Source organism: Leptosomus discolor, chromosome 16 (genome assembly GCF_034619465.1).
Source record: "Leptosomus discolor isolate bLepDis1 chromosome 16, bLepDis1.hap2, whole genome shotgun sequence".
Lineage (NCBI taxonomy): Eukaryota > Metazoa > Chordata > Aves > Leptosomiformes > Leptosomidae > Leptosomus > Leptosomus discolor.
Genome location: NC_141406.1, coordinates 1,570,034 through 1,592,835, shown reverse-complemented (window position 1 = coordinate 1,592,835; position 22,802 = coordinate 1,570,034). Strand labels below are relative to the sequence as shown.

The following is a 22,802-nucleotide window of genomic DNA, read 5'->3' as shown; positions in this document are numbered from 1 at the left end:
CTAGGAGCGTCTGGGCAGCCTCGAGCCCCGGCGCGGGCCCCGGCGTGGTCTCCGCTTCTCCCGGTGCACCCGGCAGCTCCTGGCCTCCAGCTGGGCGTTGAGGTTGGTCATGAAGCGGGCGTAGCTCCAGAGGATCCGGCACCCCTCCAGCTTCTGCTGGAAGACCTTGGTGGGTGCTGTGGGGCCAGGTGGGGGCCGGCGGCTGGGGCGGGGGCTGGGGGCCGGGAAAAGCCCCTCCAGGTTGCTGAGGAGCCCTCGCACCTTCAGGTGGGTGCTGGCCAAACGGCGAAGGATTTCGGCGCCGGGGGGATTGAGGTCGCGCTGGTGCCGGGTGATGTCCTGCAGCGCCTGGGACATGTGAACCATGGTCCCCCGCAGCCCCCGGCACTCCCAGGTCTCCATCACCGGTCCCCGCAGCCACTCAGGAGGGCGGTTAGTGCGGCAGAGGTTGTTGATGGCCAAGCGCTGGTCCTCCTCCTGCCCAGGAACAGGGGGAAAGGTCAGGGACGTGGGATGGGAGCAACACGGGGACACCCCCCCCCCCCCGCCAGCCCCGTGCTCCCCCACAGAGGGGACAGGAGCGACCCCTCACCCTGGGGAAGGGGACTCACGTAGAAGGCGAAAAGCTCCTGCGCATCCTCGGCCATGTGCCTCACCAGCGCCTGGATCTGCTGCAGGGTGGGGGGCTGCAGGGGCCGCCCCCCCTGGCCCGGCACCGCCCAGAGGATGAAGAGCCCTTTGGTGACAGCTGGGGAGGAAGAGGAGGGAGATGGGGGACATTGGGGCATCGCTGGGTGAAGGCAGGAAGCCCCCTCCCCACACCAGAAAGGCACAAGCTCACCGGCCCCCGTGCCGCGGTGGCAGCTGCTGTGGGGAGAGCCCAGCCCTGTGCGCCCATCACCCTGGCATCAGGCCTGGAGGCAAGACCGGCGTGTGCCGGGCACGCGCGTCCCTTGTGCCGAAGTCCCTGGTCCTGCCACAGGGATGAGCCGCCCCCTGTGCCAAAAGCCTGCTGGGGAGCCGGTGAGGAGGATGAAGATGCCACCGAGCAGCCAAGGAGCGCAGCCCAGCCACGGCGGTTGTCCCAGCAGCTCCCTCTGTCAGCACGGGCCACCACAAAGGAGGGGACAGAGGTGACACTCCTGGATCCAGCCCCTCAGCTTTGGCCGGACGCTGTCCCGGCCCCCCCCCCCGTCACCCCCGGCCACATCCTGGCAGTGACTTCGGATGCGGCGCTGGACCAGCACCCAGCGTCTGGCCCTGCTGCGCTGGCGGGGGCTGAAGGGCTAGGACGGGGTGCGGGACCCGTGCCAGCAAGCTTACCCCTGACCCTCTGCCATCGCTCCCCAAAACTGACCCCAAAGCCCATCCCCTCCTGCCTGCCCCCTCCCAGCATCTCTTCTCTCCCCTGGGGACAAAGGGACCCCCCCCCCCCCCCCCGCCGCCATGGGCTGCCCACTGCTGGTGCGCCCCATCCCACGTGCGATGGCAGGGGAATGTCCCCGTTCTCCGCCAGCACCCTTGGGAGGTGACACTGCCGCAGCACAGGGAGGGGGGGGGGGGGGGGGTGACAGCCTTGGCGACGACATCTGCCGCGGCACGCTGACTCAGCCCCCACGCGGGCCGCGCCACCGCGCTCCCTCCCGCGGCTCCCGGCCGGCTCGGCGCAGCCCGGCGTGCGAGCGAGAGGGTAGTTGCGGGACACCGGCAGACACCTACCTGCCAGCACGCCCAGGGGCCGCCCGTCGCACCGCATGGCCGGGGCAGGGTGTTTCAGCGTGGGGCTGTTGGGCGCGCGAGCGACTTCCTTACTGCTCGGCGATGGGGAAGCTCGCCTTTTAAAGTGCACCCATTCGCCCCCACCTCCGAAGGAGGCACCCGGACCCAACGGAAAGCCAGCGAGAAGTGAAGCCGTGCCCTGGGGGCCAATGAGCGGGGTGAGCCGCCCCGGCGGGAGGAAATGATGCCGGCTGGCCGACGGGGTTGTTCTTCGAGTCAGTTCCTCGAGGGAGTCACAGTGGGTCCAGCCCCGGGAGCCCACGGTCCCACTGCTCATCCCGGATCCGGCCGCACTGGTGCCGCTGGATCCTCACGACTTGGCTTCTCGGGAAAGGGATGCTTTGAGTCACCCTGGTTTCGCTGCTTGGTGCCCAACGGGCTGGTTGAACCGAAAACTGCCTCGGCCGCCCCGAAACCCAAATGCAAAAGAGGGCAGAGGCAGTGGCACCCAGGGGTGGGACGTCAGCCGTGTGGGGACACCCATGTCCCATCACGGAGGGCTTCGCATCCCAAGCCCGGCCGTGGGAGCACAAAATCCGGCCTGGGTCGGAGGGAGGGGGAAGCCTGGGATGTACGGAGCACCCCGGCACAGCGACGCTCCGGAGGATGCCCTGTCTGTCCGTCTGTTCACCCACCCCTCGCGGTGACGAATCCGGGTGCTGACCAAGTGGGGGACACCCGGCAGCACGGCTCAGCCCCTCTGCCCAGCAGCACCCACGGGTGGCCCCGGCGAGGAAACACCAACCGCCCGGTGCCAAACAGCCGCGCCGGGACCCGCGCGGGGCCCTGGGTGTTGCCCAAGGGCAGCGGAAGCCCAGGGCAGGCAGCGCTGCCCTCACTGCCGAGTCAGGCTTATGCAATACCGCCGCGGGAGAACCCGGCTTGCACAGCGCCAGCTGGCATTGCCACCGGGCCAGGCACGGCCTCGCCACTGCCAGCAGCACCCATGCAAACCCCCTTGCCCCGCCGAGCTCCCCTTTCCCGGCGGATGGAGCCTGGCACGAGCCTGGCACTGACGGAGGCTTTTTTCCACCCCACTAAACGCGAAAATATTTTATCGGCTTTTTGAGATGCGTTGCAACGCGGTTGGTTTTGGTGAGCATCAAAAGTTGCCGCCGTGAGCAGAGGGAGCCGCCCTGCGCCGAATTTGTGCGTTCAAGGGGGTCGATGGTGACATGGGGGGACAACCCAGAAACAACATCTCCTCCAGGACGGAAGAGCGGGGCTGTGACTCACTTCCAGAGGAAGAAACGCTTTTCTTTTCCCAAAATTCCCCCTCCCCAGCTGCCCTGCGACCTGCTGCGGAAGCAGGGCTGGCACTGCTTCCTCCACCAGCTGCCTCCTCCTCCTCAGGGCATCCCCCGGCAGAGGTGGCGTCTGGGCTGGGCTGCGTAGGGCCAGGGTGGGCAGGGCTGTGCCAGGCCAGCCCTGGCAGGGTGGAGGAGCCAGGAGAACGTCCTTGTCTCACCACACCTGCTTGACTGAAGTTCATCCACCTGTCTGCCTGTCTAGCCAGACAGGCTGTTAGCCACCTGACCAACCATCGACCTGTCCATCCATCCATCCACCCATCCATCTCTCCACTTCTCTGTCCATCCATCTATCCATGTATGTACATCTACCCACCTGCCCATCCATCCATCTCCTTGTCTGTCCATCCATCCATCCACCTGCCCACCCATCCACCCATTTGTACATCCATCTACCTGTCTATCCATCCCTCTACCCACCCATCCATCCTTCTGTCCATCCATCCATCCATCCATCCATCCATCCATCCATCCATCCACCCTCCCACCTCTCCATCCACCCACGCCTCCACCCCTCCCTCCTTGACCCCGTGGGCCCTCCAGCACATGCGATGCCATGGCAGGACCCCCGGACACCCTGGCCGGGCGAGCAGGACCTTGCGGGCAGAGCACACCTGCCCTCAGGTCCCCCACGGCCACAGGTGGCCCTGGCCCCTCCACATGCCACTGTCACCTCTCAGGGCTCTGCGCCGGGTCCCCGCTGGGCTGGGCAGGAAGGAGGCCACCGTGGCGGCCACCCCGCCAGAGGAAAGCGGGTGGCGGAGGACTGTGCAATACCCAACGGGGACAAAAATAGCGCCGGTGACCGCATGGGCCGGCTGCAATTTCTTCATCGCTTCGGCGCGCGTCACCGGTGTCTCATGACTCCGGACAAGACAGCGAGACAGGAAAGAAAGCGCCCGGAGAGGTTGCAGGAACCCGACGGTTTGCAAGCGTGAGGGAGCTGACGCAAGGAGGACACGGCCGGGACGCGGGCACGCTCCCGCTTGGTGCACGGGACAGCAGGGACTGGTTTTTGGGGACAGTTCCCCCCCCCCCCTCCAGACTGTGGGAGCTGGCCGAGCGTGGGGCAGTAAGACCCGTGCCTCAGTTTCCCCAGGGATGGTGACTTGCTGGGGGCCGCAGCCTTCACCCCTTTTTTCACCCAAAATACGTGGCAGGTGAGCTGGCCGCATCCTGGTCACCTTACGGTGGGGACATGGGGACTGCCATGACCCCCTGTCACATCCCAGCCGCTCCCGTCCTGCCCAGTGCCACCACTCCAGGGACCAACTCTGGGCCACGCCCCCCCCCCCCCCGCCCCCCCAGGCTACTTGGAAATAAAAATAATAGGATTTTTATTGACTTTTAAAAACTATGTGAAAATACAGCTTGGGAGGAGCTGGGGGGTCACCATCGTCCCCCCCGTGATAGGTGACAGCCCAGGCAGGGGCACAGGGCCACCCCAGAGGGGACACAGGGCTGGGGCTGAACCACAGCTTCCCCACACATCTTGGGGATTTTTGGGGTGCCAGGGGGAACCCCAGCTCCGGGGACACTTTCACGCTCCCTGGGGCTGGCCCAGGGGTGCCCCAGAGCATCACAGCCAGCCCCACCCAAGGGGACCCCTTAGGGACATGGGGACACATCCTGCCAGCCCCGGGCTGTCACCCCCAGCGCTGCGGTGGCACAGAGGACTGCTCTCTGGGACATCCCCCTGCCACGTCCCCTCCTCCAGCAGGCCCCCAGGGACACCCCATCTCCTCCTGACCCCCCCAACCCTGCACAGGCAGGGCTGGAGGCAGAGGATGGCACGAGGGCTGCCCTTCGGCCTCGCCTACGGGGTGATCCGGTGGGGACGGCTCCCCCCCTTCCCACACGGCACTGCCCCGCTGCCACGAGGCCACCGAGTCCCTAAAGCCACCACGTCTCCACGTCCCCAGCAGGCAGGGAGCGATGCTGCACCCAGCTCTGCCCCACACCGGCGGGGAGCCTTAAAATTAAAAAATATTGAATATAGGGGGGGGGGGGGGGGGGAAAGGGGGAGCCCACCGTGCCACCGCGCTGGGCCACCCGGCGTGGGGACAGCCAGCTGCTATCTGCCGCTCTCCTGGCGCTGCTGCAGCAGCTGGATGACCTCGGCGATGCCCTCCTCGGGGACCTGCCAGGGGTAGAGGGGGGGGGGACAGAGCGGGGGTCAGCCCCAGGGGGACACCCCCAGCGCGGCGGGTCCCCGGGGAGGGGCGGGGGCTCACCAAGGCGTGATCGAAGTTGAAGGTGCTGATGTAATATGCCGAGATGTCGGCGGCAGCCAGCGGCTCCGCGATCTGCGCCACGATGCCACACTCGTCTGGGGAGGCAAAGGGAGCCCCGCGTGAGCGGTGGCCCCGGTGGCACAGCCGTGGGGACAGCAGGGAGAGAACATCACCCCGAAGCATCCCCCCCCCCCCCCCCCGGCTCCAGGGGAGGACGGGTGGCGGTGGCACAGGGTTGGGGGGACACGACCACCGCGGTCACACTCACCGAAGCCGAGGGGCTGCCCGCCGATCCGCACCATCCGCCACAGCTCCCCTGTCGAGCTGGTCAGCAGCAGGTCACTGGGGAAGCTGAGAGGTGGGGGGGGGGGGGGAGGTGAGTGTAACCCCTCCCCCTCCCTGAGCCCCCAGCCCCCAGGACGGACAGGCAGACAGACAGCCCTGCCGCCGGCACCTACCGCTTCTGGGTTTCGGCATCCATCACGATGGAGATGTAGCCCTCGATGAGGGAGAAGGCGAAGAAGGTGATGGAGTCGAGGTCCTGGCTGCCGGCGCCAGCCTCCCTCGGGGGGCTGCAGAGCAGGGGTGGGGAAAGAGCCACAGGGAAGGGTCACAACCCCCGAAACTGGGAGGAGAAGGGCTTGGTGGTGGTGCTGGGTGTCTGAGCATCATGTTGGGGTGCCGTGGGGTGAGCCGGCGGAGGGGGATGAGAGGGGAGGGATGGGAGCAGGGGCTATCCACAGGGTCTGCAGCTCACACAGGCACCGGGCTGGGGAGCAGCGGGTGTCAGCCAGGGGTGACACCAAGTTTTAGGGCATTCCCAAAGCACTATGGTGCCTCTGGAGCAGGAGGGTCCCACCAGAAGGGACCTCATCCCAACAGACATGGGATGTCCCGGCCAGGAACATCCCCTCACCCCAGCGCTGTTCCCACCAGCCTTTCCCAACCCACCCTCTGCTGTCCTGCAATTTCCCCCTCCCTGGGCTCTGCTGCAATGGGGGGCTCATCCCTCAGGTCACCTCGGAGCTCCCATCTCCCACGGTGACATCGGGACCCACAGCACCCACATGGCTTCAGCCCCCCGGTACACTCGGGAGGGCAAGACCAGTTCGTGAAACACACCCAGAGCCTGAAAAGCCACTGGGAGCAAGGCGGGGGAGGCACGCGTCACCACAGTTCAGGTGGCACCGGGCGAGGGGCCACCACGGTGTCCCCATCCCCGGGACCCACCTGTGGGAGTAGAAGAGGACGTCGATGAGCATGGTGGCGATGGCGGGCAGCGTGTCGGGGGCCACGGTCAGGACGCAGAAGCGGGTCTGGGGGCTCTGCACCGGGTGCAGCGTGGGGCTGGCGGCTGGCAGGGGAAGAGCCACCCATCAGGCTTGGGGACAGCTTGGGGACAGTACCGCAGTGCCACCCCGTGGCCACCGCCGCCGCAGCCCGACATCCCTCAGGGCGCAGGGGGGTGGCCCTGGGTACCACCGATGGGAGTTGGAGCATCTCGGTGGGGACCTGGGGGACATGGGCCCGGGTGGCCCTGGGGACAGGGGTGGCCCTGGGGGACACGGCACCCGGCGTCACTCACCCGGCTTGGGCTTGAGGAAGCCGTTGCTCACATCATCGCAGGGGACGGGGACGCACTCGCCGCTCTCCTCCTTGTAGATGTCGAACTCCCCGGCCAGAGTGTGGATCACCACCGGCAGGTCCCGCTCCCGCACCTGCCCAGGGGTGCAGGATCAGGGCCGGCACCGGCACCTCTCCCCGCAGCCCCCCACCACCGGCCGGGGACAGTGGGGTCCCCACCCAGCTCCAGCAGAGCCAACATCCCGGTGGGACCAGGCACCGCCGCGCCCGTCACCGCGCGGCGCTCACCAGGATGAAGTCGGTCTGGTAGGTGGAGAGCATCAGCACCGAGACGTGGTGCTCGGCCAGCGGCGCGATGACCGACCTGGCGATCTTGGTGACGCCGGTGGCCTGGCAGCCGGAGGGTGCCCGGCCGTTGGAGACGACGCTGAGCACCAGCCAAGTCGAATCCGCCACCTGCATGAACTCGGAGGGAGGCAGCTCTGCGAGGGATAAGGGGAAACTGAGGCACGAAGCTCCCTGGGGCTTGGTGTAGCCGAACGGTGTCTGATGCCACGTGCCCTGCCCGTGCCGCAGAGCTGTCACACTGTCCCTCGGGAGACGAGCTGGCCCGGCGGAGCCAGGGCAGGATCAGGCCCAGGTGTGGGGCTGGAAATGCTCGTTTGGGGGCTCAGCCGAGCCCCATCCACAAGCGGAACGAGCCAGGCAGGGATCAGCCGCTCCACGACCTGGGACGGCATCTGAATTTGGCCGCAGGGATGAGCAGGGCTGAGGCTACGACCCCTCTGGGACGTGTCTCTCCTCCCCACACCAGTACCCTGAGCTGGGTGCAAGAGGGTGTCGGGGTGCACCACATCAGGGCCCTGGAGCTGCCCAGCTCATCCCCTGCCCCCCAGGAGCCCCCAGCCCAGCATCCAGCACCAGGGATGCTTAGAGGGGGCACATGGGCCAGCGGAGGGGACAAGCAAAGGGCCACCCCACTGTCCTGGGGGTGCCAGCACCGTGTGCCAGCCCGGCAGGGAGGGGACGAGCCCAGGCTGCCTCCCAAAAAGCTGCTTTTATTGGCAGGGAGGGTGCGGGCTGGCCTGCTTCTTCCCGCCCTGGGATGGGGTCTGCACTCGTGTCCCGCACCCCACACCCACCCTCCTGCCCAGGAAAGGGACTGGTGCTGCTGGGGTGCCCCAGGATGCATTCAGGCACCGCCCCCCCCCCCCCCTTCCCTCCCTGGCACCCCCTGCCCCACCCCACTGCGCTCCCTGGAAGGGACAGGGTGGGGTGGGCACCCAAGGGGTCTGCAAAGTGCTCCTGGCAAAGGTGGGAGGCAGCACCCATAGGAGACGGCCTCGCACAAGCACCCAGCCCTTCGGTGGGCACCCGGCCCCTCAGCCCAGCTGAGAAGGCAAACTCATCACACCAATGGAGGAGCAGAGGTCGCCCCAGGGAGGGGTCTGGCAGCCATGGGGGGGACACCCCATCACAGGACAGGCTCCGTACCCCACTCCCAAACCATGGCTCCGGGCAGGGCGGGAACAGGGCCGGATCCGGGGGCCTCGGCGGGTGTTTCCAGCGCCTGTTCCTGCGCAGGAAGCGCCAGAACAGCCTCGGCTCCGGCCCAGGGCCGAGCTTCGGGGCTGGGGGGGGGGCACACGGGGACATGGGGACCCATCCCAGCGCCTCGCCGCTTAATTGCTTTTCAACACCACCCTGGGCGAGGCCGCGAGCGTGCGGGGGTACTCCGCTGTCCCTGTGCCACCCACCCCGGGCTTCATCCAGATCCCCAAGGGGGGGGGGTGCAGCTCTCCTCTGCTAGGGGTCCCCTGCCTGGCCTCGCAGAAGGGGACGCTGGCAGCCCCCCAGCCCCGGGGGGGGGGGGGGTACACACGGTGCAGCGGGGCCGCCGGCTCGCAGGACCATTGTTCGGCACTTCCCGCCCTCCCCTCGGGATTGAGGAATATTTGTCCGCAGGCCCCGAAATAAAACAATACGTGGGGAACGGCTCTGGCTCTGGGTGGGGGGAGAGCCTGGCCCCACGGCCCCCTTTCCCCGAGCAAAGGGCCGGGGAGGGAGGTGGGAGCTGGATGGGGCCGGTGAGCACCCCGCGGCCGGAGCGCTGACCCTTGCTCCTTGGGGCACGTCCAAGGTGATAAGCTGTGGCCGGCTGCTGCGGCCTCGGCAGGAAGGTTTGGGCGTGGGAAGCCACGGCAGGATCCAGCCCCTCCGGCACAGCCCGTCGGGCCGGTACCCCCGGCAGGACCAGTGGCGAGGCTGATACACGGCGTGCGCTGGGTCACCAGCGGTGGGGACGTCACCGAACGACCCCTCTCGGGGCTTGGAAGGGCTCAAACAACCTCAGGACACCCCAAAATCCGGTCCCTGCTGCCAGGCTGCATGCCCAGGCAAGGCTCACCCCTACCAGCCCGGGTGGGCACAGAATTGGCCCCGCTCTGCCGAAGCACTGGCCGGCCCCGGGCCCTCGCCGAGCAGGGGGAAGAGGTGAAAGCGGCCAAGGGACAGATGGCAGGAGGTCTGGCAGCAGCGCCCGGTGCAGGTAGCGCTGCCCGCGGGCATCCCGGGAGGTACCTGTGCCCTGCCCGGGAGCAGCCGGGGCTTCGGCTGGTGCTGGGCTCCCCACAGACCGTCCCCACGGGTTTCACAGCCTGGTCCCACGAGCCGGCGGAGGCGCAGCTCTGCCCGAGAGGGGGTTATCAGGGCAAAGGCAGCCATGCTGGGAGAGCCTCGGCCGGGCAAGCTGGTACAGCCCCAGCGCAGGCGCCGAGGGGATGGCAGCTCCGTGGCCAGGAGCCCCGGGGACGGGCACGTACGGAGGAAGCCTCGCTGCAAGCCGGGACTCGCCCCCTGCGGCCCAGGCCCAGGGCGTCGCTGCGCTCGGGCGGGCTGAGAACGTGCCCAACTCGTGTCCGCGGTGCCAGCCCACCCTGCGAGGGACGCGGTGGCCGCGGAAGGCGCCGCACGGTACCTTTGAAGCCTTCCTCGTCCAGCATGATGGTGTAGTCCTCGGGGGTCTCCGTCAGGCTGAAGAACTTGCACCTGAAGAAGAAACCGGCGCTGCCCACCCCGACGCCGCCGCTCCCGGGGGCCGAGCACTAGGACGGGCAAAGCGAGGGGGGGGGGGGGGGGGGGAGCTGGAGCGGTGCCGGGCACCGGAGGAGAAGGAGGAGGAGGAGGAGGAAGGCCGGTACCTGCAGCGCTGGGGGAGGAAGAGCAGCTTGAGCAGCGGGTGGGTGTAGAGCCAGAGCCCGCGGCGGGCCAGGCTCAGCACCCGCACCCGGTGCTCCAGGATGTGCAGGTCCATGGCGGCCGCGCCGCACCGGCCCCCGCCGCCGCCGCCGCTATAAGCGCGGCCCCGGCCCGCCCCGGGCCCGCCCCGCGCCGCGGGAGGGGCCGCCGCCCGCCCCGCCCCGCCCCGCCCCGCCCCGGGCCCGGCCCCGCTGCCCCCGCCGGGGGTCCCGGGGTGCCCGACCCGGAGCAGCCCCGGCACCACCCCAAATCCCGAGCCCCGGGTTACCCGGACCAGCCCCGGTCCCGAGCCCCGGAGTACCAGACCACCCCAAATCCCGAGCCTCGGGTTACCCGGACCAGCCCCGGTCCCGAGCCCCGGGGTGCCCGGACCAGCCCCGGTCCCGAACCCCGGAGTACCAGACCACCCCAAATCCCGAGCCTCGGGTTACCCGGACCAGCCCCGGTCCCGAGCCCCGGAGTACCAGACCAGCCCAAATCCCGAGCCTCGGGTTACCCGGACCAGCCCCGGTCCCAAGCCCCGGAGTACCAGACCAGCCCAAATCCCGAGCCTCGGGTTACCCGGACCAGCCCCGGAGTGCCCAGACCACTCCAATCCCAAACCGCAGGGTACCCGGACCAGCCCAAATCCCGAGCCCCGGGATACCCGACCCGGTGTCTCAGGAGACCCAGCCGGACCCCACCCGCTCCCAGCCCAGCTCATCCCCCACCAGCACCAGTCAAGCTGATACTAGGCTCACTGGGAGCCCAAACGCCACCCCTCCACCCCAACCAGGCTCACCCCAGCACCCAGCTGGCTCCTCCACACTCAGCCCTGGCCCCAAATCTCCCAGTTCGGGGAGGACAAGCCCCACCAGCCGGCCCGGCAGCGGATATTTACCGAACCCAGGGCAGTGGCCCCAGAGCCGGGGTTTGCAGGGGCAGAGGGGAAACCCAGCACCACCAACAGGCCCTGCCCTGAGTCATCCCCCCGGGAAAACGGAGTTTTGGAGGGAGGAATGGAGGTTTGGGCAGAATTCCTGCCTGCAGGAAGCACGGGGAGGTAAAAGAGGGCCTGGGCATTATTTTGTGGGTGGAAAGCTGAGCTCTGGGGTGTCACGGGATAAATTAAAGGGTCTCCCAGCTCTGTTCGGCCACAGGAGCTGTGACATTGGGAGAGGAGGGCAGGTCTGGGTGCTGGGAAGGGAGCTCATCACCCTGTGTCAGCCCCCCAGGGCCTGGCAGCCACGGCCACTGTCACAAGCTGGGGCAGGTCTCAGCGTCCTCCCATTTACACTTCAAACAGGGGCAGCTCCAGGCCTGGGTGAGCCAGCGAGGCCAGGCAGGGCTTGGCCACCCTGGGTGGCACTGTCAGGGTGGTGACGGAGGGGTGACGGTAGCGGGACTCCCCCCAGGGCTGGAGCACCCAGGAGTCCAGGCCAGGCTCGCTGCTCGAAGCTGGGAGGTGACATCCCCCCCATGTCCTTCAGCCCCCACCAGAGGGTGACGGGAAGAGACTGTGGGAGCTGTGGGCCTTTACACAATCCTGCTTTATTTACCCCTTTGTACAAAACCGTTTTTCCCCGCTTTATTTTACAAAGCCGCCCCTGGCCCTTGGGGAGGGCAGGGGGGGGGGAGAGGGGACCCCGCAACTGGGGAGCACCCGGCCGCTCGCCCACCCTGCCTCACCTCACCCAGAGTGGGTGGCAGCACTGGGGAGGGGGCAGGGTGAACGCTCTCCCCGCCCCCCCCCCCCCCCCCCCGAGCTGTAGGGAGCCCAGGGATGGGGGGGGGGGGGGCTTTAGCCCTGCGGTGGTGGTCTGGCACCAAATCCCGCTGCCTCCGGCGCATCCTGCCTCGGTCCCTGTCCTGCGACGGTTACTGCCACGGAGGAATAATAAATAGGCTCAGTGAGTAGGTAAATTCGGTACTACGTATAGGGCTACAGCTTGATATATCCTCACTAGATAAAGAGGAGGGGGGGAAAGGGGTCCCCCCAGCTCCTCACGTACCCCCAGTCCCCCTGCGCCAGGGGCGAGTGCTCGGGAACTGGGTCTGGGTCTGCCCAGCTGGGCAGAAGGGTGGGGGCCGCGGGAAGGAGGCTGGGGGCGGTGGGTCAAGGGGCTCTGGGACAGGGAGAAGGGCCCAAGGGGGAGCCTGGCCCCCCCCCAGCTGTGGGGAGGGAGCTCAGGTGGCTCAGCCACCCCCTGCCAGGGCTCCCACCACTCACGGTGCCAGCACCCTGCCGGGGTGGGCGCACGGCTCAGCCCGAAGGTGTCCCCTTTGGTCACAACACCCGGGCAAGCTCCCACAGATGCGCCCCCCCCCCCCCCCCAGCTTCGAGCCCACGCTGAGCAGGCATCCCTGCACACGGGGGACCACAGTGTCCCCACGGAGCCACCACCGGCCAGCCTGTTCCCATCCCTCCAGCCCAGAGCCCCCAGCGCCGGGTGCCGGGGGTCCCCGCAGAGCCCCCATCAGTGTCCTCGAGCCCGGGTACGTGCGCAGCCCAGCTGAGCCCGGCTGCCCGGGGTGCGGACCCAGCACGGCGCCGGCCCTACAAGTACGTGTCCTCGCTCTCCCGGGAGCTCAGGCTCTCCTTGGACTGGTGGTGGGGGGAGACCTGGGGGTGCAGCAGCTCCCGGGCCGAGCCGGGTGCCCCGTTGCCCTCGGCCCCGGGGCCGTTGGCCGGGCTGGCCAGGCCCTTTTCTCTGCTCTTCTCCTTGCTCTTGCGGGCCTTGGGCACGGGGGCAGGCCCGGGGGGGACGATGATGGAGGGGACAGGCTCCAGCGCCTTGCGGGGGGGGGGCTCGGCCTCGCTGATGGCCTTGGCGCCGTGGAGGCGCGGGGGGGACTTGCACTGCAGCTCCCCGTGCGTCTCCCGCCACTTCTTCAGCTGGATCAGGTGCTCCCGCTCGATCTGACGCTCTGTCACTGGCAGCTCGATGACCTGCGGGGACAGACTCGTGCCATCAGCATCTCCCCCGACGGTGACAGAGCCACCCGGGGCCAGCTCTGCACCCCAGTCCCTGGGGCAGGGTGTGGGATAGCCCCCAGGGCGACCCCAAACCCGAGTCTTTCAGGGACTGCCCCCACGCTACGCCAGCTCTGCCCACCCAGGGGCAGCCCAGTCCAGCCAACTGGGCAGCACTGGGCCCCCAGACTCTCCCCAGCACCTCACCTCCTGCACCAGGAAGGTCTCCTGCATGATCTTGGGGCTGAGGGCCCTCAGCCTCTCCATGGTCTCATACTGGCCCTGGCAGGACTTGAGCTTGTCCGAGGAGCCCAGGGTGTGTTTGAGCAGCACGAGGCCCACCCGGAAGATGATCTTCACCCCTGCAAGGGGAGAGGTGAGGCAGCGAGTGCCTGGCAGGACAGGGTGACGCTGCCACTATGTCCCTCAGATACCGTGGGGCACCAGGTCCCGGTCCTGCTAGCAGTCAGGATAGGAAAGAGGGTAGATTTGGGATGCATGTGCCCTCTAACCCCCAGAAAAACAGCCCAGTCTCCACCCCAGGCACACAGCGGCCCCAAACCTGCCCTACAACGGGTCCCATGTGCCAGGCACAGGCAAGCAGCCGCAGCAGCGCTCCTGTGTGCCGCAGCCCGTCGCCTCACGAGGATGAAGAGGGTGGTGGGCAGCTCCTACCTTCACAGAAGAACATGTCCCAGACGCGCAGGACAGAGCTCCAGGGCAGAGTGCGGGAGAAGGCGCACATGAACCACTCCGTCATGTAGAGGATGGGGTCGATTTTCTGCTTGCTCAGGTGCTTGTAGGCCACAGGCGAGACCTTGTGCAGCAGCGAGAAGAGGATCTGCCCGTCCAGCTGAATGGCCTCCTGCAGGGGCAGGGTCGAGAGACCCAGTGAGCACCTTAAGCCTGGCCCCAGCCCACCCACCTCAGAGGAGGACCAGCCCACCACCCTCCAGACCCGGCTACGGGAGCAGAGCTGTGCCCCACCGGCAGCAAAGCTGCGCTGAGCCCCTCGCCATCCCTGACTGCCCGATGCTCCCGGGGGGCCGTGGCACAACACGGAGACTGTGGGAGCACCCAGGATCTCCCCAAGCTCCCTTTTTTCTCTGGGCTGAGGAGCTGGGAGGGCTTTCAGCCTGCAGACATCACGTGCCCCCCCCCCGCCACCATCGCAGGCATGGTGGGCCCTTCACTCACCAGCTTCTCGCTGTAGTAGCCGGGGAGGTACTTCTCGCAGATCTGCACCAGGCACCAGAACGCTTGCTGGAAGCCAAGGGACAGTGAGTGAGCACCCAGGCGTCCCCAGGGGATGTCCCTGCAGCCCCCATCCTGCTCCCGGGGACCACGGGAGCGGGCAGGAGGAGGCAGAGCACATCCGGGGCGAAGGGCACCTCCTTGCACCAGCCGAAATTACCCCAAAGGGTAAATGGGTGCCACGAGCAGAGCACCCTGCCCCGCCAGCACCATACCCTCCCACTGGTCCCAGCTCTCCGGCCACTGGGTCTGCTGGGTCTCCCTGCCCTCCCGGCCACGTGCTCATACCTCAGCTGGCATGTGCATGAGCAGGACAGCGGCGATGGGGGCCTGGGCCTGGCAGTAGCCCTCCTCTGGGCGGTACAGAGTGTATGCCTTCAGCACCCGAAACAGGTCCTGCTGCCTGCAGAGACAGCCCGGGGAGGGAGAGGTGGAGAGAGGGCACGGACGCAGCCCAGCAGCCTCCCCTGCAGACCCGAGCAGGCTGGCCACCGGCCACCACTCTTCCCCCCCGCAAGCTTGGGTCAGTCCTTGGCTGGGATCCCTCTTCCACACAAACCCAGGGCCGTTGGACACGACCACCAGGGCTCTGCTCTGGGAAGTTCTGCCCACGGAGATCCCCATCATCCTGCCTGGATCTGAGAGGCGGGGCAGGGAGACAACTGTCTCCCAGGATGAGCCATATCCAGGCAGGAACTCAGCTGCAAGCAGAGCGGCACAGCCGCTCCCCGACACGTGGGGAACAGCATTTCCCTGGTGAAACAGGCCACAGCCAGACACCTCCTCCCTTTGCCCTCCTGCCATGGCAATTCCCAGCCCGATGGGTGTCAGAGCTGGTGCCGAGGGCTGCGACCTACGCACCACGCTCCTGGGCAGCCATCCTGTTTTCAGCCCATGCCTGGGTGCCCTGTAAGCTGGGGGGGGTGTAAGGACTGCGGGGGGACACCGTGGGGGACAAGTGTGGCTGGGATAGACAGCGCCCACCCCACAGTGCTGGTCCAGCCCGGTGGCTGCCGAGGACTGGACGCGCAGCAGCTCCGCTCACCCGTGGCCTCCGCGCGAGACAAACATCTCGTGGAAGGGGAACTGCCGATGGAGATCCCGCTCGATCACATCCAGCCACTTCGGGTCCCCCGGGAGGAGATCCAGTTCCTGGGGAGGAGAAGGTTGGGGTGAGCAACACCCCACGCCGGCATGGTGCCAGCCCCACTCAGCACGCAGGGCCCCCAGCAAGCCCAAGGGAGACGGCGGAGCAGCCATGGGGCTGAACCTAGCTCTGCCCCAAACATGAGTCCCATCAGGTCATGGGGCTGGGACACCAGCTCCCTTGACACCCACCCCCCTCCCCAAAGCAGGAACAAGCAGCGTCTGAGACCCCAACAGATGCCCCAGCCCTGGAGGGAGCAGGAGCCATCCCAGCACTGCCCCCCTCCACCAGCACCCCCTCCCCGGCCGCGCAACGAGGTCCCCGGCGGCACTCACGTCAAACTTGCCGATGTTCTGCTCCAACTTCACCTTGCTCCCGGAGAGGTACTGCCAGGCACGGCCCCGCAGCGAGGGCGGGATCCCCTTCTGGCACCGCAGCCGGATCTATGGGGAGAGACACAGCTGCCGTGGGGAAAAAAAAAATCACCGAGCAGTGGGGAGTAAAGAGGTCTCTGGGACAAGACAGGAGCCCGACCCAGCACCGCAGCGGCAGGCTGGTCCCTGCTGCCTCCCTGTACAAGGGGATGTGTCCCTGCACCCCTGGGGACAGGGTGCTCAGCCACACGTCCCATGACAGCGCCTGGCGTCGCACGCTCCCACAAGACGGCATGGGGACCTGCAGCCAGAGACCCTGCTCACCCCTTTCTCCCCTCCCAGGGCTGCACCAGCATGAGCGAGCTGCAGGCGGCTGCCAAGAGCGCGGCTGAGGCTTTGTGGCTTGCAAACAGCTCCAAACAAGCCCAGCTCTGCCTCAAAGCAGGATCCTGCTGGGAGCTGGAAGAGCAAATATTGGAGCCAAGATTGGGAGCGGGTGGTTCCCTCCCCACCCCGGCATGGCCCACGGGAAGTGCTGGGGACACAGGGGAGGGCTCTCTGGCCCCCAGTCCAGCCCTGCTGCTCACCCGTGGGGCCATGGAGAGCAGGGAGGTGCACCCTGCCGAGCGTCTCGGCCTTTCCACCCACTCACCGCGGGCAGGGCAGGCCTGGCCCCAGCTCCACGCATGGCCGGCTCCCAAGGCTCCATGCCCACAGTCGGCCCCTGGTTTTCTTGGCACAGGGCACCGGCCAGGACCAAAGTCCAGGCAAGGCAGCACCCGCTGGTACCGACCCCACGGCAGGGAGCTGAGCTGCCTTAACCCTGCCGCTGCCAGCACCCCTGCAGGGACCAAAACCAGAGACTTCCCACACGTCCCACTCCAACTCCCGGGAAAGCAGAAGCACCATCTCCCCACAGTCCTCGGCCAGGGCACACAGGAAGGTGAAGCCCACGAGCTTTCAGCAGTTACCCCACACAAAACCCTGCAAAACTCCAGCACGGCCTCCGCGCCTCACGCCCCCGCTCGCGGGGGCACACGCCAGGTGCCCAAGAAGCGCCAGGGCTCTGCGAGCCGTGGCCGACAGCTCCCAAAGCCTCCCCTGGGCCTCTCCTGCCTGCCCGGAGCTCCTTTTCCCCGTTTGCTGGCGTAGCTCAGGAGCAGGCGGTTACGCTTCCAAGCAGCCCAGCCCAGCGCGGTGGTAAACGCCACGTCCCCGGGAGGGTTTGCTGCTCCCTCGCCGCAGCGCAGCTTGTTTACCCGGCCGTGTCCCGAGCCCCACGGGGCCTCTGTGCTCGCAGGAAACGCGGCGGGCGATGCCCAGGGCAGCTGCGGGCAGCTCTGCTGCTGCTGACAGCTCCCTTTTGGAGCCGGCTCCCCTTCCTGCTGGCTAAGCTGCCAGGAAGGAAGCCGCCTTGCTGGGTTTCGGTTCGGCAGCCCCTCCAGCTGGCCAGGCTCAGGGCAGCTGGGGCCAAGCAGTTGAGCATCTCACCCCCTTGGCTCTGTACCGGGTCCTGCCATCACCCCTGGGCTGGGGGTACCCGGTCCCTGGGATCCCCTCCGTGCCCTCTCCAGGGGACTAGGGAGCACGTCTGGGCTGAGGGATGCTGAAAGCAAAGAGCAGCGGGAGCTGCCCACGTGCGTGCCCTCCTTCGGTCCTGCTGGGGAGGGCGAGGACTGGCACACGGCGCTGGCACGGCTCAGCACCACGAAGGATGTGGGGCCGCGGCTCCACTGGGACCTGGGCCAGGCGGGCAAGGGAAGGAGCGTTTGGGGATCCTGGAGCAGCGCAGGTGTGAGCGAGCCCAGCAGGAGCTGGCCCGAGAGATCGCCTGGGCCACCAGCCAACCCTGGTGAGGCAGCCAGAAAAGCACCAGGGTTTTTCAGAGGCACAGGGAGCTCCTCCGAAGCAGCAGGGCCCGAGCCACGCGGCGTGGCCCTGCACCAAAGCAGCCAGGCTCCTGCCAGATCAGGGACGACCGACAGCATCCAAGGCCAGGCCCTGGCTCCCTTCCCTAAGCAGCCCCAGGCACGCGGCAGCTCTCCAGAACAGACTTCAGAGGCTCTGGGCACAGATTTTTACTACACGGCACACCAACCCTACCGAGACCCCCGGGAGCTCAGCCCAAGCACAAGGGAGCTCCTCTGCCAGACGTGCGGCTGCCGGAGCGTTCACCCGAGGCCGGAGGCGATGCTGTGGCACGGCCGGAGAGCAGCAGCAACCGCCCGCAGAACAAAGCGCCCGCCTGCCACGGTCCGAAAAGCTTTCCCAAACCCTTTGTGAGGGGCCAAGAAACAGGCGAAGGATCCCTGCGTCGTTCACCACGGCACCAAGAGGGGACGGTGCTCTGGCAGCGCAGCACAGAGAGCAGTGCCAGGAGGCTCTGCCAGCACGGGGGGAGGAGGAGGAGGTGGCAGCCCTTCAGCCGCACTCAGGCACCACTGGCCCGTGCCAGCGGCCTCACCGCTTCCAGCAGATGCACAGCAGCAACCCGGGGCTTGCTGCGTCCCTTTCCTGCCTCATTCGCGGGCTCAGGAGGTCAGGGAGCACCAACGGACCAAGCCACGGAGCCACCCAGCACACACCACCCCAGGTCCCCTGGGGACACCGGCTTACAGACCAGCATCAAGCACATCAGGCTCAAACATTTCCTACACGGAGCTTTTTTTGGTCTACAAAATGCTCAGAACAGAAGTTTCCATGACCGAACAATTCCCATGGCTGCCTGCAGGCAGCCAAAAAAGCCCTAGGAAGGCTCCAGCCCAGCGTGCAGCAGACAGGAGCAGGAGTGGGCTGGCTCGGGGACCGCAGGCTCAGCCCCCTGCAAGCTCCAGCTTCCCTCCCGCCATGAAAAGCGTCACGGGGAAGGAACAGCCCATTCAAGCCAAGAGCATCACCGAAAGGCAGCGTTAGCTGTCTGTCTGCAAGGACCTGGCGACACGCAGGCTGCCCCAAAGCCTCAAGGGGACACCGCTGCACCCGGCTGTCCCTCCCTGCCGCCTCCTCTCACCTGCACAGCTGTCCTGGGGGGCAGCCCCAAGGGACAAGGCTGCTACTCACCTTCTTGTGTTTTTTGGCCATCCACTTGTCCCAGTTGTTGAGCATATCCAGCCACTTGGACTCCCGCTGCCGTAGCACCTCCAAGGGCACCTCCTCCAGCCTGCGGGACGGGGGGGGGAAGAGGCCGGTCAGCGCGGTGCCAAGCCCTCCCTGCAGGGCAGAGCACCTCCCCAGTCCTCTCCAGCACCCTGGGTGCCCCCCCCCCCGTCGGATGGCTGCCCCCCCCCCCCACACCCAGCGGGCGCAGAGCCCATCTGGGACACGCTCGAGAGCGCCGGCGTTTTGGCAGCTGCTCGGCGCTGCCGGATGCGCTCACCGCCCGCGAAATCACCGGGCCAGCGTGGCCCCAACTCCCCAGCAGTTCAAAACCCCTCGGGAGCAGCCTGCGCTGCACCCACCGCGTGCCTGAGCGTCCCTGGGGACCTCTGCCCAGCGAGGAGGGCACGCCAGGCAGGCGAGGAACCGGGGAGCGCAGCCAGAGCCATTAGCTGAGCCGAGCGAGGTCCGCTCTCCCCCGCAGGGGCTGGCTGCAGGCGGAGAAAGCCGGGGCCATAAGCGTCATGTCATCTGCGCGGCCCCCGGTCATGCTCGCACCCCAAAAGCCTGGCACTGCTCCAGGCCCGGCTCCGAGCCGGCTGAGGGTCCCCCAGGAGGCAGGGGAGTGTTTTCCAGCAACCGCTCAGCCTAACCGGGGAATCCGATTTAACCCTGCCGAGGCGGGCGGGGGATGCTGCCGCCATGCCCAAGGCGGCGAGAAGGAATCCGGCACCGCGGCCTCCAGCCCTCCCTGGGCACCCTCTGCCTTTCGTCAGCGAGCAGCTGGGGTGACAGACAGCTCGGCCAGGCCCTGGGCGCGGACATCCCAGGGAGAGCAGAAGCTCCTTCAAGCCATCAGTGAAGAAGGGCCGACTTCAGCAGACTCAATGCCTTCCCGGGCTCAGCTCCACACTGCCCCATAGCCATGCCAACCCCAGGAGTAGCCAGATCCTTTCTGAGGACCCGAGGACAGTGGCCTGGACACTGAGCATCCTCCAGAGAGGTGCAGAGCACCCAGCCCCACTACAGGCCACACAGGCCCTGCCTCCTCCCAGACCTCTCTGTGTTAGAGAGCCCAGGGCCGCATCCAGCTGGCAGCACCGTCCTGCCCAGCCCTTCCCCGCCGGGTCCCACCCACCACAGCGGGTCAGACAGGGCCAAGCACGATTGTTTCAGAGAGCAAATCCCCTCCAAAACGATCCGCTTTACTCGGTGAGGCCACCCCACCCTCCCCAGCGCAGGCTGGGCACGGCCGGCAGCTCCCCGGCCAGCAGCGCAGCCCGGCACGGGGCCGGAGGGAGCGCTGGCCCTGAGCCGGGGAGCCTGGGCTGCCGGAGGAGCTGGGGCTCTCTGAGGCGTGGGAAGCTCGGGAGCGCTGGACGCTGGATACAGGAGCTGGCCGCTGGCCTGCTGGAGCCTGGCCAGCCCAGACTGGAAGCTGTTACCAGCTGATGGCTGCTTGGCAGCGGGCACAGAGCGAGGACCGGAGGCATTTCAGATGGCCGAGGCGGAGAGGACGGCGTGGTGGCACCCCAGGCCAGGAGGTGGTGAAGTGCCCTACGCAGGGAAGGCGTTCCTCCGCACCCACGCTGCGGGCAACAACCCCACAGCTCGGCCCTTCCTGGTGTACCCAGACACCAGGACACCCCGCTTGCCCTCCCTGTGTTTCCCCCAAATCCTTCCAGCTAGAGGGAGCCCAGTTCTGCCAGCCACGAAGGGAGGCCATGCACTCCTGTTTATCCACTCCCGGACAGACACAGAGTGGCTCAAAGCCCTGGAGGAGGGCAGGATTGGGCCCCCACGCATCTACAGGGCATGGGAGGAAGGCTGAGTCCCCAGCGACCACAGCCACCACGCTCTCTGCAATCTCAGCACCAGGAGCTTTGTCCAGGGGAGCTGCTGCCTGCTGAACCCCAGAGACAAGGTCATTGACATCAAGCACCCAGCGACAGCCACAGGGACAACAGCCGGGACATCCAAAGTGTCCCCAAAACGCAGGGTTATGGCCATAGCAGGGTGGGAGGAGAGGCCAGCCCGCTCCTACAGTGCCGAGCTGTGAGCCCCGCGGGCAGGGACAGGCTTTATCACCCAGAGCGATGCACCTTGCCCAGCACCAGCAATCAAACCTCCGGTGCCTCCTCTCCCGGCAGACCAGCCAAGCAACCCAAAGGCTTACGAGGGCGAAGGCTTTACTCCTCGTAGACTGGGAAACTGAGGCACGGGGCCCAACTGACAGCACAGCGCTCAGATGGGCAAACCGCAGGGGAGCCCGCTCCAGGTTAACGTCCCGGCTGGAGAGGAGCGGGCTGCCATGCGTGCTCCCGGGTGTCGCCGTGAAACCACGGCCAGGAAAGCAAACACCAAACATGCTGCCGAACCAGCTCGCCGGCAACCCGGGGGCGCATTCCTAGGTGCCGGCACCGCCCCGGGGCCCAGCGCCTCGGGCTGGCCCAGCTGTGAGCTGCTCGTGGCTGATTTTGGCCACCCCGCTTCCTCCGAGGGCTTCCTCTGCAGAGGGAGGGTGGCCAGCGCCTTCTCACCGCGCCGCCTTCGCCAGCGGCTACCGATGCCGGTTCCCCTGGCAGGAGGCCGAACGCCGGCCCTGTTTGACGGCGGCCAAAAATACGCCGGAATCCAGCGCTGGGAGAAGAGGCCCGGAGGTAACCAGACACTGACCTCGGCGAGGAGGCCTCGGCGCTGCTGGCAGCTCCCTCCCGCGCCCGGGGTGGACGCCACCTTCCAGCCTTTCCCCCTCACCGGCGCAGGAGGGACGAGGAAAAAAGCGGGAAGAGCTTTTGGGGCTCCTCGTTCACATCCCGGCTGCTGTGGCCTCTACCGGCACGATGCCCCCCCGGGTACCGGTCTGGGCAGCAGAGCCCGGGCTTGGCGCTGAAGGCCGGGGACACGGCAGAGCTCCTGCCCCGCTCCTGCCCGCGCCGCTCCCCCCGAGGGCATTTAAACACCTCACGGAAGCGCTGCCCGGCGGGCAGGGCACCCCGGGGACACCTCCGCAGAGACACCGGGGCGGACACCGGCCCCGAGCCGCCTCACTAGCACCGGGAGGGCCCGGGGGAGCCGGGGCTGGCTCCTCGGCAGCCCCACACAACCAAAGAGGCGTCGGAGCAGCGGCGTGGGCGTTCACCCGCATCCCTCTCACCCGCAACCCGCCCCGGGAGCTACGGCTGCTCTTCCGGGGCGGGAAAGAGTCGTTACCGGCCCGGCCCAGCGGCCGAGGCCCCGCGACCCGGCCCTTGCGGGGGCTCAAGGGCCGGTGACGGCCTCCGGGCGGCTCCCCCGAGCCCTCAGCGCCCCGAAACGCGAGGCCGCCGGCCCCCCCCCCCTCCTCCAGTCCCGGCCCCACTCACGGCCCCTCGGCGCTGCGGCTGCCCACGATGAAGCCGAACTTGTCGACGCGCCGCTCCTCAGGGCCGCCGCCGTTAATCTCGGAGTCAGAACCGAGGGAGCTGAGCTCGTCGCCGCCCGGCTCGGCCAGGCTCTCGCGGGTCCCAGCCAGGCTGTGGTGGCGGCTGCCGGGCGAGCCGGGCCCGCCGCCCCCGCGGCTCTTGGCCATGGCGGCGCGGCTCAGCGGCGGCGCGGCCGCTCCTCCATGCCGCGGCCACGGCGGCGGCCACGCCCCCGCTCCCCTCCGCCCGCCGAGCCACGCCCCCGCGTTGCTATTGGGCGGGAGCGCGCCTCCCGCCAACCAGCCGCACGGATGGCGACGGGGGAACCGCCCCCCGCCGGGGAGATGATTGGCCAAGCGGACGGGACAGAAGCTGTCCGTCAGGGCTTGCCTCCGAGGGGCGGGACCAG

At 67.8% G+C, this 22,802-nt stretch overlaps 3 protein-coding genes across 4 annotated transcripts; all 3 read right to left on the bottom strand.

Moving 5' to 3' along the window:
* Nucleotides 1-1,756, bottom strand: OSM (oncostatin M). The gene is made up of 3 exons (XM_086474452.1): nt 1,720-1,756; nt 612-748; nt 1-477 (listed from the first exon to the last, which is right to left on the bottom strand). Exons 1-3 carry the CDS (start codon nt 1,754-1,756, stop codon nt 1-3), a joined length of 651 nt encoding a protein of 216 aa, XP_086330578.1.
* A 3,407-nt stretch (nt 1,757-5,163) lies between these two features.
* CASTOR1 (cytosolic arginine sensor for mTORC1 subunit 1) lies at nt 5,164-10,220 on the bottom strand. Its single transcript, XM_086474290.1, has 9 exons — nt 10,108-10,220; nt 9,885-9,955; nt 7,196-7,389; nt 6,909-7,041; nt 6,554-6,677; nt 5,782-5,895; nt 5,592-5,674; nt 5,324-5,418; nt 5,164-5,229 (listed from the first exon to the last, which is right to left on the bottom strand). Exons 1-9 carry the CDS (start codon nt 10,218-10,220, stop codon nt 5,164-5,166), a joined length of 993 nt encoding a protein of 330 aa, XP_086330416.1.
* A 2,481-nt stretch (nt 10,221-12,701) lies between these two features.
* TBC1D10A (TBC1 domain family member 10A) lies at nt 12,702-22,560 on the bottom strand. 2 transcript variants are annotated; one of them, XM_086474162.1, is made up of 9 exons: nt 22,352-22,560; nt 18,954-19,068; nt 15,855-15,962; nt 15,418-15,524; nt 14,661-14,775; nt 14,316-14,381; nt 13,794-13,983; nt 13,326-13,480; nt 12,702-13,094 (listed from the first exon to the last, which is right to left on the bottom strand). In XM_086474162.1, the coding sequence occupies exons 1-9, from the start codon at nt 22,558-22,560 to the stop codon at nt 12,702-12,704; spliced, it is 1,458 nt and encodes a 485-aa protein (XP_086330288.1). The 2 variants fall into 2 exon arrangements, with proteins under 2 accessions (XP_086330288.1, XP_086330289.1); XM_086474163.1 differs by having other exon boundaries at nt 18,954-19,053; nt 22,355-22,560.
* Nucleotides 22,561-22,802: the final 242 nt, after the last annotated feature.

What these genes read in the sequence shown, in the direction of transcription:
- OSM (XM_086474452.1), bottom strand. Translation starts at nt 1,756, where the DNA reads ATGCGGTGCGACGGGCGGCCCCTGGGCGTGCTGGCAG. An exon ending in GCCCCTGGGCGTGCTGGCAG is followed by an intron (nt 749 to 1,719) that starts GTAGGTGTCTGC and finishes CTTCCTCCCCAG; the next exon opens with CTGTCACCAAAGGGCTCTTC. An exon ending in AGGAGCTTTTCGCCTTCTAC is followed by an intron (nt 478 to 611) that starts GTGAGTCCCCTT and finishes GTTCCTGGGCAG; the next exon opens with GAGGAGGACCAGCGCTTGGC.
- CASTOR1 (XM_086474290.1), bottom strand. Translation starts at nt 10,220, where the DNA reads ATGGACCTGCACATCCTGGAGCACCGGGTGCGGGTGCTGAGCCTGGCC. An exon ending in GATGCCGAAACCCAGAAGCG is followed by an intron (nt 5,675 to 5,781) that starts GTAGGTGCCGGC and finishes CCCACCTCTCAG; the next exon opens with CTTCCCCAGTGACCTGCTGC. An exon ending in CGGGCAGCCCCTCGGCTTCG is followed by an intron (nt 5,419 to 5,591) that starts GTGAGTGTGACC and finishes TTGCCTCCCCAG; the next exon opens with ACGAGTGTGGCATCGTGGCG.
- TBC1D10A (XM_086474162.1), bottom strand. Translation starts at nt 22,560, where the DNA reads ATGGCCAAGAGCCGCGGGGGCGGCGGGCCCGGCTCGCCCGGCAGCCGC. An exon ending in TGGCCAAAAAACACAAGAAG is followed by an intron (nt 15,963 to 18,953) that starts GTGAGTAGCAGC and finishes CTCTCCCCATAG; the next exon opens with ATCCGGCTGCGGTGCCAGAA. An exon ending in AGACCTTCCTGGTGCAGGAG is followed by an intron (nt 13,095 to 13,325) that starts GTGAGGTGCTGG and finishes CTGTCCCCGCAG; the next exon opens with GTCATCGAGCTGCCAGTGAC.